Genomic DNA, 14,976 nt, shown 5'->3' with positions numbered 1-14,976 from the left:
GGGAGCTCGAGACCGAAAAGAAAAAAATCTGGCGTAATTCCCGGGCGGCTAGTGATTTAAGGCTTGCGCGTTGCGTCTGGCGCTTTTTTGGTATCTTGTCTTAAGCCCGTTTTGGCTATAGTGTCCCGTTCGTCCTAAAGTAGATAAGGCACAAAAGGGGAAGAAGGTTCGCTGCAAGTTGCGTACTTGCGGAGTGCCGGTGCCGACGGAACGGGGAAGCCAGTGATTTTTAAGATGAAAGGGGGCATCGTCTTTCGAGACGGGATGGTGTGGGTATGGACCGTAGGGTGGTTGCACTGTTGCAGTAGGCAGACGGTTGGTGTTGTATAGATATTAAAATAATGACTGTACAGGAGGTGATAGAGCCATGGTACGGGAGGTATGGGGCTAGTCCGAAGGTGGTGATTGGGTGTGTTAATACGAGGTACGAGGAGCAAGCGAAGTGGTAGACTGAGCACCCTTCAGCCTTGGGCCCTTGAGCAGTGTGGATTGGGAAAGTCAGGTGACGAAAGAGGCAAGTAAGGTAAATTGCTTCCGAGGTGCTAGGTTTGGGGGTATCGGAGGCGGAGCTTTGCTTACGAATTGGGATCAAGCTTTATGGATTCAAGGCTTGGAATGTAAACATCTGTGTTGTGGGTATGGCTATTGTTAGTATGGTCAAGGACGATTTCCGTGTTGTCGACCTGACGAGGCATCATTACTTGGTTACTAAGGTATTATTCAAAATCTACATTTCGATGAAGTCGTTGACCACTTTCGCCTTAAAGCTAGTAGTTGACATATGACAGCGGGATTAAGAGGGAGAAGTTGACAAGGTTTGGATGCCATTACTATTGGAACTTGAAAGTGATGTTCATAATTGTTTGTTTATTTTTCATTGCAGAGTGCAAATAATGGACTTTCGCTTGTGGACATTATGAAGGAAATTGAAGCCTGGATATTCTTTACCTATGTTGGAATAGACTTAATCATCGTCTTTCTCGAATTAGATAGATGCCATTCAAACTCGCTTCGCAGATGTCTTTTTTACAAATGCTAGATGTCTATGTGAGATAATGAGACATTAAATGATAATTAGCAAAGAGAAGTTGGCAGTAGGCATTGTGATTAGCAGGACAGTTGCGTCTTGAGATTCAATTGAAGTTCTGGTTCCTTTTCTCTTACGTGAAGTATCGTACTGATGGAATAGAGAAGAGGGACAAGGCACAAGACCTGTCTGAGCTGATTCTGCATAAGCTATTTGACAAGTGTACATATCGACTAGAAATATGATCTCTCAATGGAAATCCAGTGTATGGCTCCCCATGGAGACTAGATTTCTATCATGGAGATTGAATCTCGAGACCTTGCCTGTCTTGTGTAAATATAGCATAGTGAGTTTATTGACCGCTTTAGAACGTAACATAACATCAGCCAACCCATACGCTTGGGTTTTCCCGAGGTGTTCGGACCAAGAACTATGTCTCTATACAGGACGTGACGGCATCTTAAATCATCGTTCACGGTAACCTCGCGCTTGTTTGATATGCCGTCTCCGCTTACAAACTCTCTCCAGCCGCGGACTTTGAGCTGGCGGCCCGGGGAGATAGGGCGGCTGGACGGGTTGGACCAATAGCAGCCTTGGCATTTGGCATAGCCAAGCCCGCATCAGCCAATTGGTATCCAGTTTAAACACGGCAATTGAGAATTCTGCGCCTGGCATGTCACTGAATGATCATCAGTTCGCTATCATTAGGTATTCCACGACAGCGGGAAGCCTGTCGGGACGAAAAATAGTAGTCGTCGGGGTGCAGCCCGGGGTAAAGTGGGGCTCCCGGGCTCTTATGGCGGGGATATTGGCCATCCCACATTTGCCGCTTGCGGGTGATACGAAACTTGATACCAATCCCTCGTGGTCATCGTCTCAAATGATGGAATAGAATAAAGGTTTAAATATCTCCTCTCCGCATCGTAGCAAAGCAGGTTTTCATCCCTCGTCTCGAGGTTTCTAGTATCCTGCCCAACTTTGTATATTCCTTAAAACGTTCTTCTTGTCCCACCCACATCCACGCTCCTGCACGCGCCACCACCACCGACACCGTAAATTCGCAACCGCACCCGAAGAACCACAGCTCAGATCACACAATGGCGGGCCACTTCCGCGCCTCGCTCGCAGACCCACCCGCCAAATCCTTCCCGGATCGGCCCCAGTTCTCGGCCTTCATGAAACCGTGCCGCTTCGAGGGCGAGGTTCGGAATCTGGAGGTCGTCGGCACCGTTCCCGCCGAGCTGGACGGCACGTTCTTCCGAGTGATGCCGGATCCTCAGTTTCCGCCGTTCATTGAGAATGACCCTGTATGTATTTGCGTCGCGATGCATCAATTTCTTTCTTTGCAATTACTTTCAGATTTGCCGTGAAACATTTCATGTTTGTTTTGAAAACTGGGAATATCATCTGATTCGATGTTAGTGGTTTAATGGCGATGGAAACGTATCAGCGTTCTGTTTTCACAACGGCAACGTCGATTTTCAACAGAAATACGTGCGAACAGAAAAGTTTGTCCGAGAACGAGAGGCAAATCGAGCTCTCGCAGGTTAGTTAATCACATTCGTCCCTCTCTCTACAAAGATCTTACGACTTCATACGACTCTGACACGTTGCGTACCGGCAATGAACACAGGCGCATATCGAAATAAGTACACGGACGCAGTCGAATTCAAAGTACGCACTACAGCCAACACGAACATCTTTTACTTCAACAAGTCTCTCCTCGCCATCAAGGAGGACGCGCCGCCATATCTCATGGACCCGATCACACTCGAGACAAAGGGGCTCTGCGACTTTGACGGCCAGCTGCCGAGCTGTACTTTTACGGCGCACCCCAAGCTGGATCCCGCTACGGGCGAGCTTGTGTGTTTCGGGTACGAGGCAAAGGGTGACGGAACGCCTGATGTTTGTTATTTCAGTATCGCCCCTGACGGCAAGTTTCTCGAGACTGTTTGGCTTGTTGCGCCTGTTGTTGGCATGATTCATGATTGTGCCGTGACGGATAATTGGGTATGGGCTACTGGGAAAGCAGAAGACTTCGAATGTGTTTGTTTGCTGACTTTCGTTTTCAGGTGTTATTCCCGATGATTCCACAGATATGTGATATTGATCGGTTGAAGGCGGGCGGGGAGCACTGGCAATGGGATCCCAACGTGCCCTTCTATCTAGGCGTCCTACCCAGACGCGGCGCCAAAGGAACCGACGTAAAGGTGAAAACCATACCGCTATCTTCGCCATGCTCTGAGTTTAAAAGCTAACCACATCTCTCTCTACTTCAAAGTGGTTCCGCGCTCCAAACGCCTTTCCAGGCCACACCACAAACGCCTACGAGACCCCCTCAGGCAACATCGTCTTCGACCTGCCCCTCACAGACAAGAACGTCTTCTTCTGGTGGCCCGACGCCGAGGGCAGCGCCCCAGACCCGCACGACATCCGCGCCGAGTACGTCCGCTTCGAATTCGACCCGCGCGCCAACTCAGACTCGGCCCTCGACCTCCCCGCGCCGACGCCCATCCTCCGCCACGATATGGAGTTCCCGCGCATCGACGAGCGCGTGCTGTCCAAGCCGCACCGGCACAGCTTCTTCGACATGATGGATCCCTCGCTGGGCACCGATTTCCCTGCCATCATGCCCGTGCTGGGCGGGGGGCATCCGCTGTATAATTCGCTGGGGCATCTTGATCATGAGAGTGGGAAGTTGGAGGTGTATTATCCTGGGTCGCGGCACATGGTGCAGGAGCCGGTGTTTGTGCCGAGGGGGGAGGATGCGGAGGAGGGGGATGGGTTCTTGATTGGGCTTGTGAATAATTATGGGACCATGTCGAGTGAGTTGCATGTTATTGATACCAAGAGCTTTACGGAGCCTGCGGCGGTGGTGAAGGTGCCTATGAGGTTGAGGGCTGGGTTGCATGGGAATTGGGTTGACGGGAAGGAGTTGCGGCAGTGTCAATGATGTTTCTGGCGTAGAAGCAGGTAGCGAACATGCTCGTACATTCAACGATGTCTTTTCAGAGAAGATACCTACATGCAGAAGGAAATGAGCGCATACTATGGAGATACGCCATCGATACCGTGGTACCAACTGCGTGTTGAAGATGTCAATGAAGAGACCAGATTCTGTCCCTTGACTAGAGTCTAGATCTTCATCCACTGCATTGTCGAACTCAAGTTCCCTTTCGACATTTCTCGACTGAAGTTACACTGTTGTCCCAATAGGTCCAAACCGAATGTTGGACCACGCAACTTTACTATCGAAATATTAGCTACCGAAAAAGTCTCTCGCACCGACTCCTCCATAGACTCACGCATTAGGATAATATCTCTCAACCTCTTGAGGTTCCGGTCCGTTACCCCATGAAGGACAAGGTCCTCGCTCCGCTCCTAGAAGACCCGCACGATCCGGCGGGAACGTAGAATCGAGCCAAAGGTTGTTGGCCCAGTGCTAGTTGACAAAGTTAGCTCCCCTTCAAGAAGGGCGAGGGCTCTTGTGACTGGTGATGGACTCACATCATTCGAGATGGACATGGTCAGAACCATGGGGCGTCGTAGGGCCTCATTGTGACGCGAGTAGCCGCCAACTTGAGCGAAATACTCGGGATCTTGGAAGTTCGTGGGCAGAGCTTTGCAGTACTCAGGACTTAGGCCACTGGTGTTTGGAAATCCGGGATAAGATGCCGCGGGTGTTTCGATTCTCTTTCCATCTTGGACGAAGAATTGCCTGACATTTTCTTCAGAGAACTGTGTCACTACACTGTTCATATCATTCGTATCAGCAGTCACTCATGGATCTTGTGCGACTCTGGAAAAGACAGTATGGTCGATGCCATCGGAAGTTTCTTACGTGAATTTCCTACTTGTATCCACGGTCTTGAACTTGCCGTAGAACTCCATCTCGTCAAGTCTGTATGGATTGTAGTCGCATCCGAACTTGTCGCATAGAACTTGACCCGAACCCCCTGTGTTGGCAGCATCACAGTCCGTAGTTTGGCAGACCTCATAGCCAGTGTCGACGCAAGGTTTCGAGATCATGGAATATGAGTGAGCATTGGAGTTCCTAGAAGTTTCGAGACATGCTTTTAGTCCTTTCTTCTGATAAAGCGTACCAAGATCCTTACCAGACGTCAAATTCAGCACAGCAAGCGCCGTTATTCCCTGTTCCACGGACCTGGTCTGTCTCTGAGGGCACCCAACCCTCGACGTTTGCCTGCATCAGTGAGCTCAGTCAGTTGAGACACAAAATGAAAGATGCCAAATAAACATGATAACGTAGATACTCACCTTTCCCCCGACGAACCGATTACTCCTCGGGCAACTCGCATCACAATATCCAGTCCCGTACTTCGCCCCCGCCTCATTAGTAGGATACCTCGCCATGCCACCATCAGGCTCCATAGCCACAAAGTACAACGCACTGTTGATAGCACACTCAACAGACGACAACTCAACATCAAAAGCGAGTTCACTCCCCATCAGCACAAAAGTCTGATACCGGTCCGTCCCACCCGGCTCCAACAAAAAGATGCGCGAGTTGACGTTGGAAGAAAAGGCATATTGCGTCACAAACTTTTGCGACAGGGTGTTGCCCCCAGTGGTGATGCCGTACCCGTCTCTATAGCTCTGCGCGTCTGCTCCCTCGAGGGCGCAGGTTAATGTGCAGGAGGCGGTCGTGTTGCACTGCGCGAGGTCCCATTGGTTGCCGGTGTAGCAGTTGCTGATGCTGTTTTCGTTGCGGATCCAGCGCCATTCTGCGTCGAGAACGACTTCTGCGTCGATGGTGGAGCAGAAATTGGTTCCGTTGGGGGATTTGCTGCAGTTTTGCCAGGAGAGTTTTGGGTGTTGTTCTTGGACTAGGTTGCCTACTTTCTGAGCAGCCGCCACGGTTGCGAGGGCGAGGATGATGGTGGGTAGAGGATGCATAGTATTCCACTGGAAATAATGATATTGAATGCTTGTGGGACGATGAAGACAATTGTCAGATTGAAGGCAGCAAAGTAAACTTTCTACCAGTTAGCTAGAGATTCATGGGTTCTTTATGTACTAGCCAGCTGGATATTTGGATAGTTTGTCTCGAAGTTGTACTATCATTGCAAAAGACATATAGAAAGAAGTATTTCTACAACCACAGCAGGGAATTAAATCAGATTAGAGTATCGATGTGGTCATCAGGAGGACCAGTGCAGCTCGTAAATGTGAGGTGCCGGAAGGTGCTCCTCCTTGCGGCGGACACCAACGGAAATACGTTCTCGGCAAAGCTCAATCTAACAAAATGGTGTGTTGGCTGCTGACGGAGGATCCGGTTGAATATAGGAGAGAGCCGTTGCTGACGCATCATGATCTTGTAGAGGGCCCAAACTTATCGGGCGTCGCAACCTGCAGGTCGGTCCTAACATGGTAGTCTTTGGATTCGTGCTACATGAAGATGCTACTCGAGGAAAACTCCTGAATACGGTCTCAGAGGAGGGAGAAAACGGACAGATGATTTCGAAATGAGGTTGCTCCGCTACTGGTAGTACAGTTGGGGATGACCCCGAGTTGGGGGGGGTCCCGGGCGACGCTGACCGGAAAAGTGGACCGCCTCAGCACCAGAGCCCGGTGAAGTGGAGTTTGGGTGATCGGCGAGCGGGAGTTGGCCGAGGCCGGAAAATACGTATCATTCCCGCACTGCAAAAGGTAAGGTATCTCCCGATCCACTGAGCTTTGAAAGTGTGTGTCAGCCGTTGGCTTGATCTCTATCCCCACTGAAATTCGCCTTTCGAGCGAGCGCGCTTGCCTCTAAGTTATTCTTGGGACTCGAAGCCAGTACCTGAGTATTCGGACTTTCTATTCAACTAGAGCATGTATTGCAATTGTTCCAATCTACCTAATCATGGGACCCCCCTCTGTCCTCTAGATACGCTCTCCCTTTTCATTAAACCTCTGAACCTCTCCTGTGAGAAGAGCGTCCTGCAAAGCGCGGCCAATCTCCATAACCTTGACACCCTTCTCAAGAGGCAGCGGAACTGGCTTGTTCCTGAGAACCGACTCAGTGAACTCATTCGCCTCCAGCGCAAAAGCGTCTTCAAAGCGCTGCCAGTACTCAGGCTGCACCTCATTCCGGATACCAAGCTTATCCGCGACAACGACATTATTGGCCCTCGGCACAACATTCACCGAGACTTTCCCCTCAGTGCCCGTGATCTCGGTACACACGTCGTGACCGTGAGCCTGCGTGCGCGAGCAGTAAAAGTAGGCAATCTTGCCGCCCCAAAACTCAACGATGCCGACGCCGTTATCGACGTCGTTCATCTGCGCCAGCTCCGGGTGGTGCTGCAGCGTGCCCGTCGCCCAGCACGACTTTGGAATCGGGTCAGAGAGGTACCACAGCGAGAGGTCAATGTCGTGGATGGCGCAGTCGACAAAGATGCCGCCGTTGCGCGGGGCGTAGCGCACGAAGAAGCCGGTGTTGTCGAGGAGGTCGCACGTGTTGGAGCGAACGATGAAGGGGCTGCCGATGGCCTTGTTGTCGAAGATCTTGGTGGCGGCGTCGCGGTAGGAGGCGTCGAAGCGGCGGGAGAAGCCGGCCATGACTTTGAGGTCTGGACGGGCTTTGGCGGCGTCGACGCAGGCTGCGATCTAATATGACGGAGAGAGATTAGCCCAAGGACCGGGAATTATGTCTGTCAGGTCGCAATGGGACGAATGCTGATCGTACCTCATCCATCTTCGTACTCAAGGGCTTCTCACACAGCACGTGGAGACCCTTCTCAATAGCTGCTAATGTTTGGCTTGCGTGGACATCGGTGCTGGTGGAGATCCACACAGCTTGAAGCCCCGGGTGGCAGAGCATCTCCTCATACGAGCCGTACACTGTGACGTTGAATTCCTTGTATTCCTCAAAGGAGCGCGCCCACTCCAGCTCGTGGGCTTCGGTACTACAAACTGCCACTACAGAGGCTCTCGGGACGCGGTAGATGAGGTTCTGAACATGGCGACGACCCTATGTTTGTTGTCAGCCGAGGCTCTTTCATTCGTGTTATCGTGACGAATAAGAATTTCTGACCATTCGTCCTAGTCCTGCGACTGCGATCCTCAGAGGTTCCATAGCTACTGATATGTTGCGAATGCGTCAAATTTCGGGTGTTTCGAGGGAGAAGGTCTGGCGAGTTGACTTTTTGATGGTGCGATCAAGCCTCTGGACTTCATCTTTGCAGATTCCATGCTATTTATCCTCCATGAATCCATTATCATCTGCTGCTCACGGCAAGAGGAATATGAATTCCGTCGAGAACCCGCCAGGAAACATGTCGAGATGCCTCTGCGACGTATCAACGCGAACGACTTCGCGTAGACACTTCCTCTTCTGACAAAAAGGGAGAACAAGACGCGAGCACAACTCTCGATGGTGCATAAGGTGCGAGGGCCCCAACTCCCCCGCATCATGGGACTACCTTCTTCCACGCCGTCTGAAGAAAACCGATGAGATGATAGAGCGGATAATCTGGGGAAATGGTCCAGTTGATCCCTCTTGAGGGGCCAGTCTGGTCTGTCTGCCAGCGTGTAAGTCGTTGGAGTTCTTTCGGCCATTACTCGGCGCAGCCGCCCCTTCCCCCGCGTACGGGGATGCATGATGGATGTGTGGAGGAGATTGGGGTGATGAGGGGAAAAGGGCGGGCCGGTCGTCGATCAGTCCAAGACCATCGCCGACGCCTACCAAAATAGGTAATTTCGTCTCCGTCCTCCAGGGAAAGCGAAGTCTGGCTAGAAAGTGTGGCGTTTCAGGAGCAACCCAATGACGAGGGGTGAAATGTAAGCGGCGTCTCCAAGATTTGTGTAGTCGGATATCTGCCGGATTGTGAGTGCCGTATCTTCTCTGTCCTTGGCCGGTTCCTTCAAGTTCCTATGGCTGAAAGGAAGAATTCCAGGTTGTGCCGCGATTCAAGTCAGTTAATGTGTTCCTGACATGTATGAACGTGCCAATTTCGGCCAGGAACCCGCATCCTGCTGAGACAACACAAGGTTCAAATGGCTCAGTGTTGCCATAGCCTGCCCTTTCGCTGGCCACTCAATAACGCCACATTAGTGCCATAGGTAATTCAAAGGTCGTTCTGATCAGTGTAAATCACTTCAGGGGAGAATACTTGTGAGTTTGAAGTGGTATCTTGATATTCATATCCCATAGCCCGTAATCGTACTAGTAAATGTACAAACGTGATCAAAACAAAAGCCTGCCTAGAGTGATGCCATGAGAAACGCCTCCCGTAACTAGATGTTGCTATGCTTGATCAAACAGAGTACTTGGCTCCCCCAACACCAGCACCGCCTTGCGGTTGCGCACGCTGAGCGAGAATCTGCTGCCTGATGATATCCTTCTCCTCCTGCGCAGAAGTATCCTTGAAAACCTCGTCCATCTGCTCTAGCGTCCTGCCCTTGGTCTCCGGGACGAGGAAGAAGGCCCAGACGGAGGAGAGGAAGCACCAGGCTCCGAAGAAGACATAGGTGCCGAACCCGAGCTTGTCCATCATGGGCGGGGTCGCGACGCCGACGATGAAGTTGAAAAGCCACACGGTTGCGGTAGCCAGGGCGACACCTTTGGAGCGGTGTGAGTTGGGATAGACTTCCGCCGGGAGGGCCCAGCCCAGGGGGGAGTAGGAAACTCCATAGAGGAGAACGAAGAGGAAGGCCATAGCGACGGCGGCCCAGCCCGCAGCGGTATTGGCGCTCCAGTTCTTGGAATATACACCTGTGAGGATTGCCATGATGCCCCATGAGGTGCCACCGCCCAGACCACCGAAGATTGCCAGCGGTCTGCGTCCCACTTTGTCGATAACGAAGAAGCACACGCACACGGCGACGAGCTGTAGGACGTTGAATACACCGGACATGACGAGCGCCATCTCCTCCGACTGTCCGAGGGACTGGAACAAGGTCGGGGCGTAGTATATAAACGCATTTATTCCACTTAATTGTTGGAATACGGCCACGCCGACGGCGACCGCCGTACGACGCCAGAGACGCGGGGAGAAGAGGTCCAGCCAGCCAGCGAGTTCGAGTCTCAGGCCACGCTTTCCGGGATGGTACTTCTCCTGCATGATCTTTTGCACCTCGACCTCACTAATGATGCCACGGTGCTCAGTCTGAACGCGGTGGTCGTCGGCGGGTAGTCGGCGGAGGCGGACGAGGGAGTCGAGAGCTTCCTGGGGCCTATTGACGAGGGCGAGCCAACGAGGAGAATAGGGATAGAAGAGGATGCCAATGCCGAGGCCGGTAGCGCAGACCATCTGAAGACCGAGAGGGAGACGGAAGGCGATCTCACCGGTCATGTGACGGGTTCCGTAGGTAATGAAGAAGGAGACGACGACCCCGAGGACGATGGAGACAGATTCGAGCACAAGAAGAGTACCTCGAAGGTTAGGTGGTGCAATTTCGGAAATGTAGATTGGAGAACCCTGTCATTGAGATTCGTTAGCCAGCGTTCATTCTCACCATGAGACAAGACGGATTCAAGAGAGAGACTTTAACTCACCATTGCAAGTGTTCCGACGCCAATGCCACCGATAGTCCGGCCAGTGACCAAAACTCCGTAGTTCGGCGCAGCGGTCTGCATAATAGCACCAATGTTGAAGATGACCACAACGGCCGCTAGCGCCCTCTTACGGGAAATTTTGTCGGCCAGCGTAGGCATGAACAAACACCCGAGGAACGCACCAAACTCGAGCATGCCCGTCATGAAGCCCTTGCCGAAGGGTGTTGCGGCTTGTGGGAAGACGTCGTGGAATTGCTTCATGACGTTGATGATGGAGATAACGCCCTGGTCGTAGCCAAAGGAGAAGCCGCCGAGCGAAGCCAGGAGAGCGGCGCCGCCGACGTATGGAGAATCGGCGAGGCCGCGGAAGCCACTGCGGCCGTAGGATACATCCTCGGCGGGGTTGAGGTTGATTTCGACATTGTCGATGAAGTCCTCGACGTGTTCAGGGTTGTCGAGGCTTTTGGCCTTTTTCAGGGAGTCTGAGCTGGTCGCCATGGCTGCGATCTGATGGGTGTTGATGTGTGCTCTAGGGAGGAATGAGGATGAGACCACGGGGATGAGGCAATCACAGCCGCGGAAGGTAGTATTTGAGAATGGATGATGGGGTCAGAATGGGACGAAGATCAGAAGTCAGCCGAGACGAAGAGGCTCTTATATACTAAATACTTTTCTGGGGGGCTTGGTGTTGAGGACTAGGTAGATGGACTACCAACGGGTAGCGCAGTATTAGACCGGGATACGACAAGAACCGGATTTCTGGGGAACCCCATCCGTTTACAGACTAGGGGGGGGGGGGCTTCTACAATGTTGCGTGAGTGACTGAGGGCGTCGAGGGTTCGTGCCAGGACTATCTGTCAATTTCCCGGCGACGACAGACTGCGGGCAGCATTAACGCTCTCCACCGGCAGAGTGGAACACACGGCCCTCAGGTTGCATCTCTCCCCCACGGGGAAAGGTGGAGTCTCTCTCCATGTTGTGTAAACCTTCGAGGCCTTTTTCGGCGAAGGGCATGCGGGAGGAGGGTTACGGTGGGTGGTGTGGGCGACTCGCACGCACTCGAGGCTTCGGTCTGGACGTGGTGAGCAAAGAAGGCAAACAGTGGGCTGAGAGTCAGGTCCAAGACCATCATCAAAGACAGCGAATATCTCATTGGTTAGGCCTGGGCTTGGACTGCCTGCGGGCTGCGGCTGGGCGTCATGACAGCGGTCTTTTGGCCGAAGGTTTTCCTCTTCAGGAACCCGTCGGCGATGAGGCCTTGCCCGCCCCCTCAGCCGCCCCGTGACGCTAATGTCCATTCTAAGTATAGTGCGATATTCTGACTTTCTGAGACACAAAAGGAGCCTGGACAAGGGTGCTTGGTTGGCTGGAGTTGGGGAATCGGGCGCTGAGTTGATGAGACTTTGCCAAGGGGGATCAATAATGGTCCGCCGAGCACCAACCAATGTTGTGGACTTGTTGTCAACTTGAGGAAACTGGATTGAAGCCTTTGGTTGTTCTTAATCAACCTGCTATGACGACATGGGCCCCATCTTGCCAAATATGTTGTGCTAGGGCCGGGGTCAGTCGGGATACAATCCCGCGCCCGTCGAGAGAAACCGGAGCCTCTTGCCCCCCGGGGTTACATCCTTGGAGTTCATCGCTCTGCTTTAGGCCATTGGAGTAGGTGATCACCCTTGCGGACTACATAACCCGCGGGATTCGATTTCCGACAACACGCATACCAAATGGGACCTCTTAAGGAAGGGTTCATCCCCCAGCATTTCTATGGGCTCTGAATGCGATGAGAAGACTCTACGAGGCGCCTTGGTCAACTTCCGACAAAGATCAACCAAATGTGAGTTTTGCTAGGAGTGAGTTGCCCTGTTGGAGAATCCCGCGGGTTTCTGTCCAATGCGGCGGTGTCAGATACCACCAACAACGAATCAGGGAATTTCAGGCACGAGGGTGCCAAGGACTATCCCTACTCCGATCCCGCTCGCTCCCGAATAAGTAATTTCCCGACTTGCTGCTTTCGATTTCGTAGGCCTTCCAACGTGGAATCATGGGTATATAATCTGTTCGAGTTACAATTGGTAGACGTGGGCGATGATGGGGTCGACTGGGGCTTTGAAGATGGATCATTCGGCCAAACGCCAACCAGCTGAGAGCTCAGGCTCTCGCTAATTGACATTTATGTGCTGACTGACAAGGGAAACTGAAACTACGTCATTCATTAAACAGGGCGCATTTGATTGTGGATTGCGATACTGCGATTAGAACGCGCGTGAAGACCAAAGAAATAGATCGAAGCCGAGTCAATTATTAACTCACTGGCCCCGTGACCCCGGAACCCACCCGATATCATGACAAGGGCGAGATAATGACGAAGAACCACGTTGTTTTTACTATCAAACGTGTCTAATTCGAGCACACATGCCCCCCACGCGACTATGAACATGCAAGATTTTGAAACATCGTCAATTCATCAAAGTAAAGTAGCTCTAATGTCGTCACCAAACATAAACGCGCCTACGCTCCCATCCACTACATAAGACGCGCGATTCTATGCTCATTTTACTCCATCTCGATCTCTACAGCTTAGCACTATCAATGCGCTTGCCTGACTCATCGAAATCAATCTTCTTCCCAGTGATCAAACTCTCCTGCAGCGCGCAACCAATCTTGACGGCGTTGACAGCACCGGCGAGTTTCATGGGCGGCTCGGTGTTGTTCAAACAGCATGCCGTAAACTCGTTTGCTTCGGTGATGAAGGCCTCGCGGAAGCGACCGTAGTAGTCGGGAGGGATCTCGCGACGGATACCTGTGGGCTCGTAGAGGTTGACGAGGTTCAGCTGGGGCTGTGTGTTGACGGCGACCTTGCCGCTTGTACCGAAGATTTCGGTCGTGTCTTCTTGGCCCGCGGCCATCATGCGGGAGCAGAAGAGTTGCGCAATCTTTCCACCCTGTAGTCGCATATGATTAGCTTATGTTCCATCTACCGCAAAGTCTAAGATTATCGGGAGAACTTACGTAGAACTCAACGACAGCGACGGCGTTATCCCTATCATTATGCTTTCTCAGACCCTCCTGCACAGCTGTGATACCAATAGCAGACACGCTCTTGACGACGCTATCCTCGCCGAAGAACCAAAGCGCTAGGTCAATGTCGTGAATAGAGCAATCGACAAAGATACCACCGCTGAACTCGGCGTAGTCGACGAAGAAGCCGGAGGGGTCGAGCTTATCGCAGGTCTGTGAGCGGAAGACGGAGGGCGCACCGATGTCGCCGCGAGCCACTCGTGTGAAGGCGTCTCGGTAGGATGCATCGAACCGGCGTGAGAATCCGCAGATGACCTTTTGGCTGGGGTTCTTGATGAGGGACTTTTCGTACGCCGTGACGACGGATTGCGACTGTGTGACAGATGGTAATTAGTCTCCTGACTCTGCTACTTTCAAGGGGTGGCATGGAGTGGATTCTAAGTATGAACGTACGATATCGACGCTTGTGCTAAGAGGCTTCTCGCACAGAACATGTAAGCCCTTCTCGATGGCCTTAATGGCCTGCTCGGCGTGTACCGTGGTGGCGCTGGCGACGATCACAGCTTGCAGTGTCGATTCCTTGCGCAACATCTCGTCGTAGTCGAGGTACGTTCGCAGAGGGCCAAACTCTGCGACGGCGGCATCGAGTTCAGCTTGCACCGGCGAGCTGACGGCGATGAGGTCGGCCTTTGGTGTCAGGGTCGCAAAGTGTCTGGCGTGTCGCAAACCTATTTGATTCAATTGTGGTCAGCCCATGTAGGAGTCGCTCGAGCTCAGCAGTAGAGCTTGCTTCTTCGCTGAGGTAGCTATGAGAGCTACCCCTCGGTGGAATGAGGGGCGAGACATACCCATGCGCCCGAGTCCGGCGACGGCAACGTTGAGCTTTTCTCCGGCCATGTTGTTTTGATTGCGAATATTTCAAGAATTGATGTGTTTTTGGGGCTTAAGAGAGTCAATTGAGTTTCAAATCTCGCAATTCGTCAAGGTACAGGTATGGATAAGAGGTAGAGAGACCACAGCAATACAGCTCAGCTTTCAAAGTCGAGGAGCTTTGGGTGAATACGGTCTCTTTTATCATCGGCGACTCCTGCTCTTCTTGGTTCCTTCTGGAAAGTCCCTATCAAGCCAAATGGACACGTCTGAACGACTCGTTCCAAGACACCGAACGCCATCCCAACGCCGGCGGGCAAGAGTCTCGTAGAGTCCTCCAACACCTTCGAAACTCGGCATCTCCATCGGCGCCTCTTACCGGATACGGTAATCCACTACTCTCTTCCCCAGATTTAGATCGCCTTTCCAGAGTTGGCGGCAACTTTGTGGGGGAAGAGGGCTTGGGGGTGCGGGGTAGATTGAACACATAAGACCGGTTGGTCCTATTTTCTATGAAGAGTTACACCGCATATTTTTGGTTTGGTTATTTGTCTTG

At 52.3% G+C, this 14,976-nt stretch overlaps 5 protein-coding genes across 5 annotated transcripts; 1 reads left to right on the top strand and 4 right to left on the bottom strand.

The window, feature by feature from the left end:
- Positions 1-2,124: 2,124 nt before the first annotated feature.
- CPAR01_00929 (9-cis-epoxycarotenoid dioxygenase 1) lies at positions 2,125-3,980 on the top strand (the record flags this gene model as incomplete). The annotated part of the gene is made up of 5 exons (XM_060485219.1): positions 2,125-2,334; positions 2,450-2,573; positions 2,661-3,037; positions 3,100-3,237; positions 3,282-3,980. 5 exons carry the CDS (start codon positions 2,125-2,127, stop codon positions 3,978-3,980), a joined length of 1,548 nt encoding a protein of 515 aa, XP_060356076.1.
- Positions 3,981-4,223: 243 nt separating this feature from the next.
- On the bottom strand, positions 4,224-5,944 carry CPAR01_00928 (glycosyl hydrolase family 7; the record flags this gene model as incomplete). Its single annotated transcript, XM_060485218.1, has 6 exons — positions 4,224-4,275; positions 4,333-4,469; positions 4,535-4,778; positions 4,869-5,081; positions 5,143-5,231; positions 5,306-5,944. 6 exons carry the CDS (start codon positions 5,942-5,944, stop codon positions 4,224-4,226), a joined length of 1,374 nt encoding a protein of 457 aa, XP_060356075.1.
- Positions 5,945-6,913: 969 nt separating this feature from the next.
- On the bottom strand, positions 6,914-8,108 carry CPAR01_00927 (myo-inositol 2-dehydrogenase; the record flags this gene model as incomplete). Its single annotated transcript, XM_060485217.1, has 3 exons — positions 6,914-7,639; positions 7,719-8,003; positions 8,067-8,108. 3 exons carry the CDS (start codon positions 8,106-8,108, stop codon positions 6,914-6,916), a joined length of 1,053 nt encoding a protein of 350 aa, XP_060356074.1.
- Positions 8,109-9,288: 1,180 nt separating this feature from the next.
- On the bottom strand, positions 9,289-11,027 carry CPAR01_00926 (hexose carrier protein; the record flags this gene model as incomplete). The annotated part of the gene is made up of 2 exons (XM_060485216.1): positions 9,289-10,452; positions 10,530-11,027. The coding sequence occupies 2 exons, from the start codon at positions 11,025-11,027 to the stop codon at positions 9,289-9,291; spliced, it is 1,662 nt and encodes a 553-aa protein (XP_060356073.1).
- Positions 11,028-13,102: 2,075 nt separating this feature from the next.
- On the bottom strand, positions 13,103-14,447 carry CPAR01_00925 (uncharacterized protein; the record flags this gene model as incomplete). Its single annotated transcript, XM_060485215.1, has 4 exons — positions 13,103-13,474; positions 13,542-13,922; positions 14,004-14,278; positions 14,399-14,447. 4 exons carry the CDS (start codon positions 14,445-14,447, stop codon positions 13,103-13,105), a joined length of 1,077 nt encoding a protein of 358 aa, XP_060356072.1.
- Positions 14,448-14,976: the final 529 nt, after the last annotated feature.

Source organism: Colletotrichum paranaense, assembly GCF_030867605.1.
Source record: "Colletotrichum paranaense strain IMI 384185 chromosome Unknown Scaffold_1.1, whole genome shotgun sequence".
Taxonomy (NCBI): Eukaryota; Fungi; Ascomycota; class Sordariomycetes; order Glomerellales; family Glomerellaceae; genus Colletotrichum; species Colletotrichum paranaense.
This window is presented reverse-complemented; position numbering and strand designations above follow the sequence as displayed.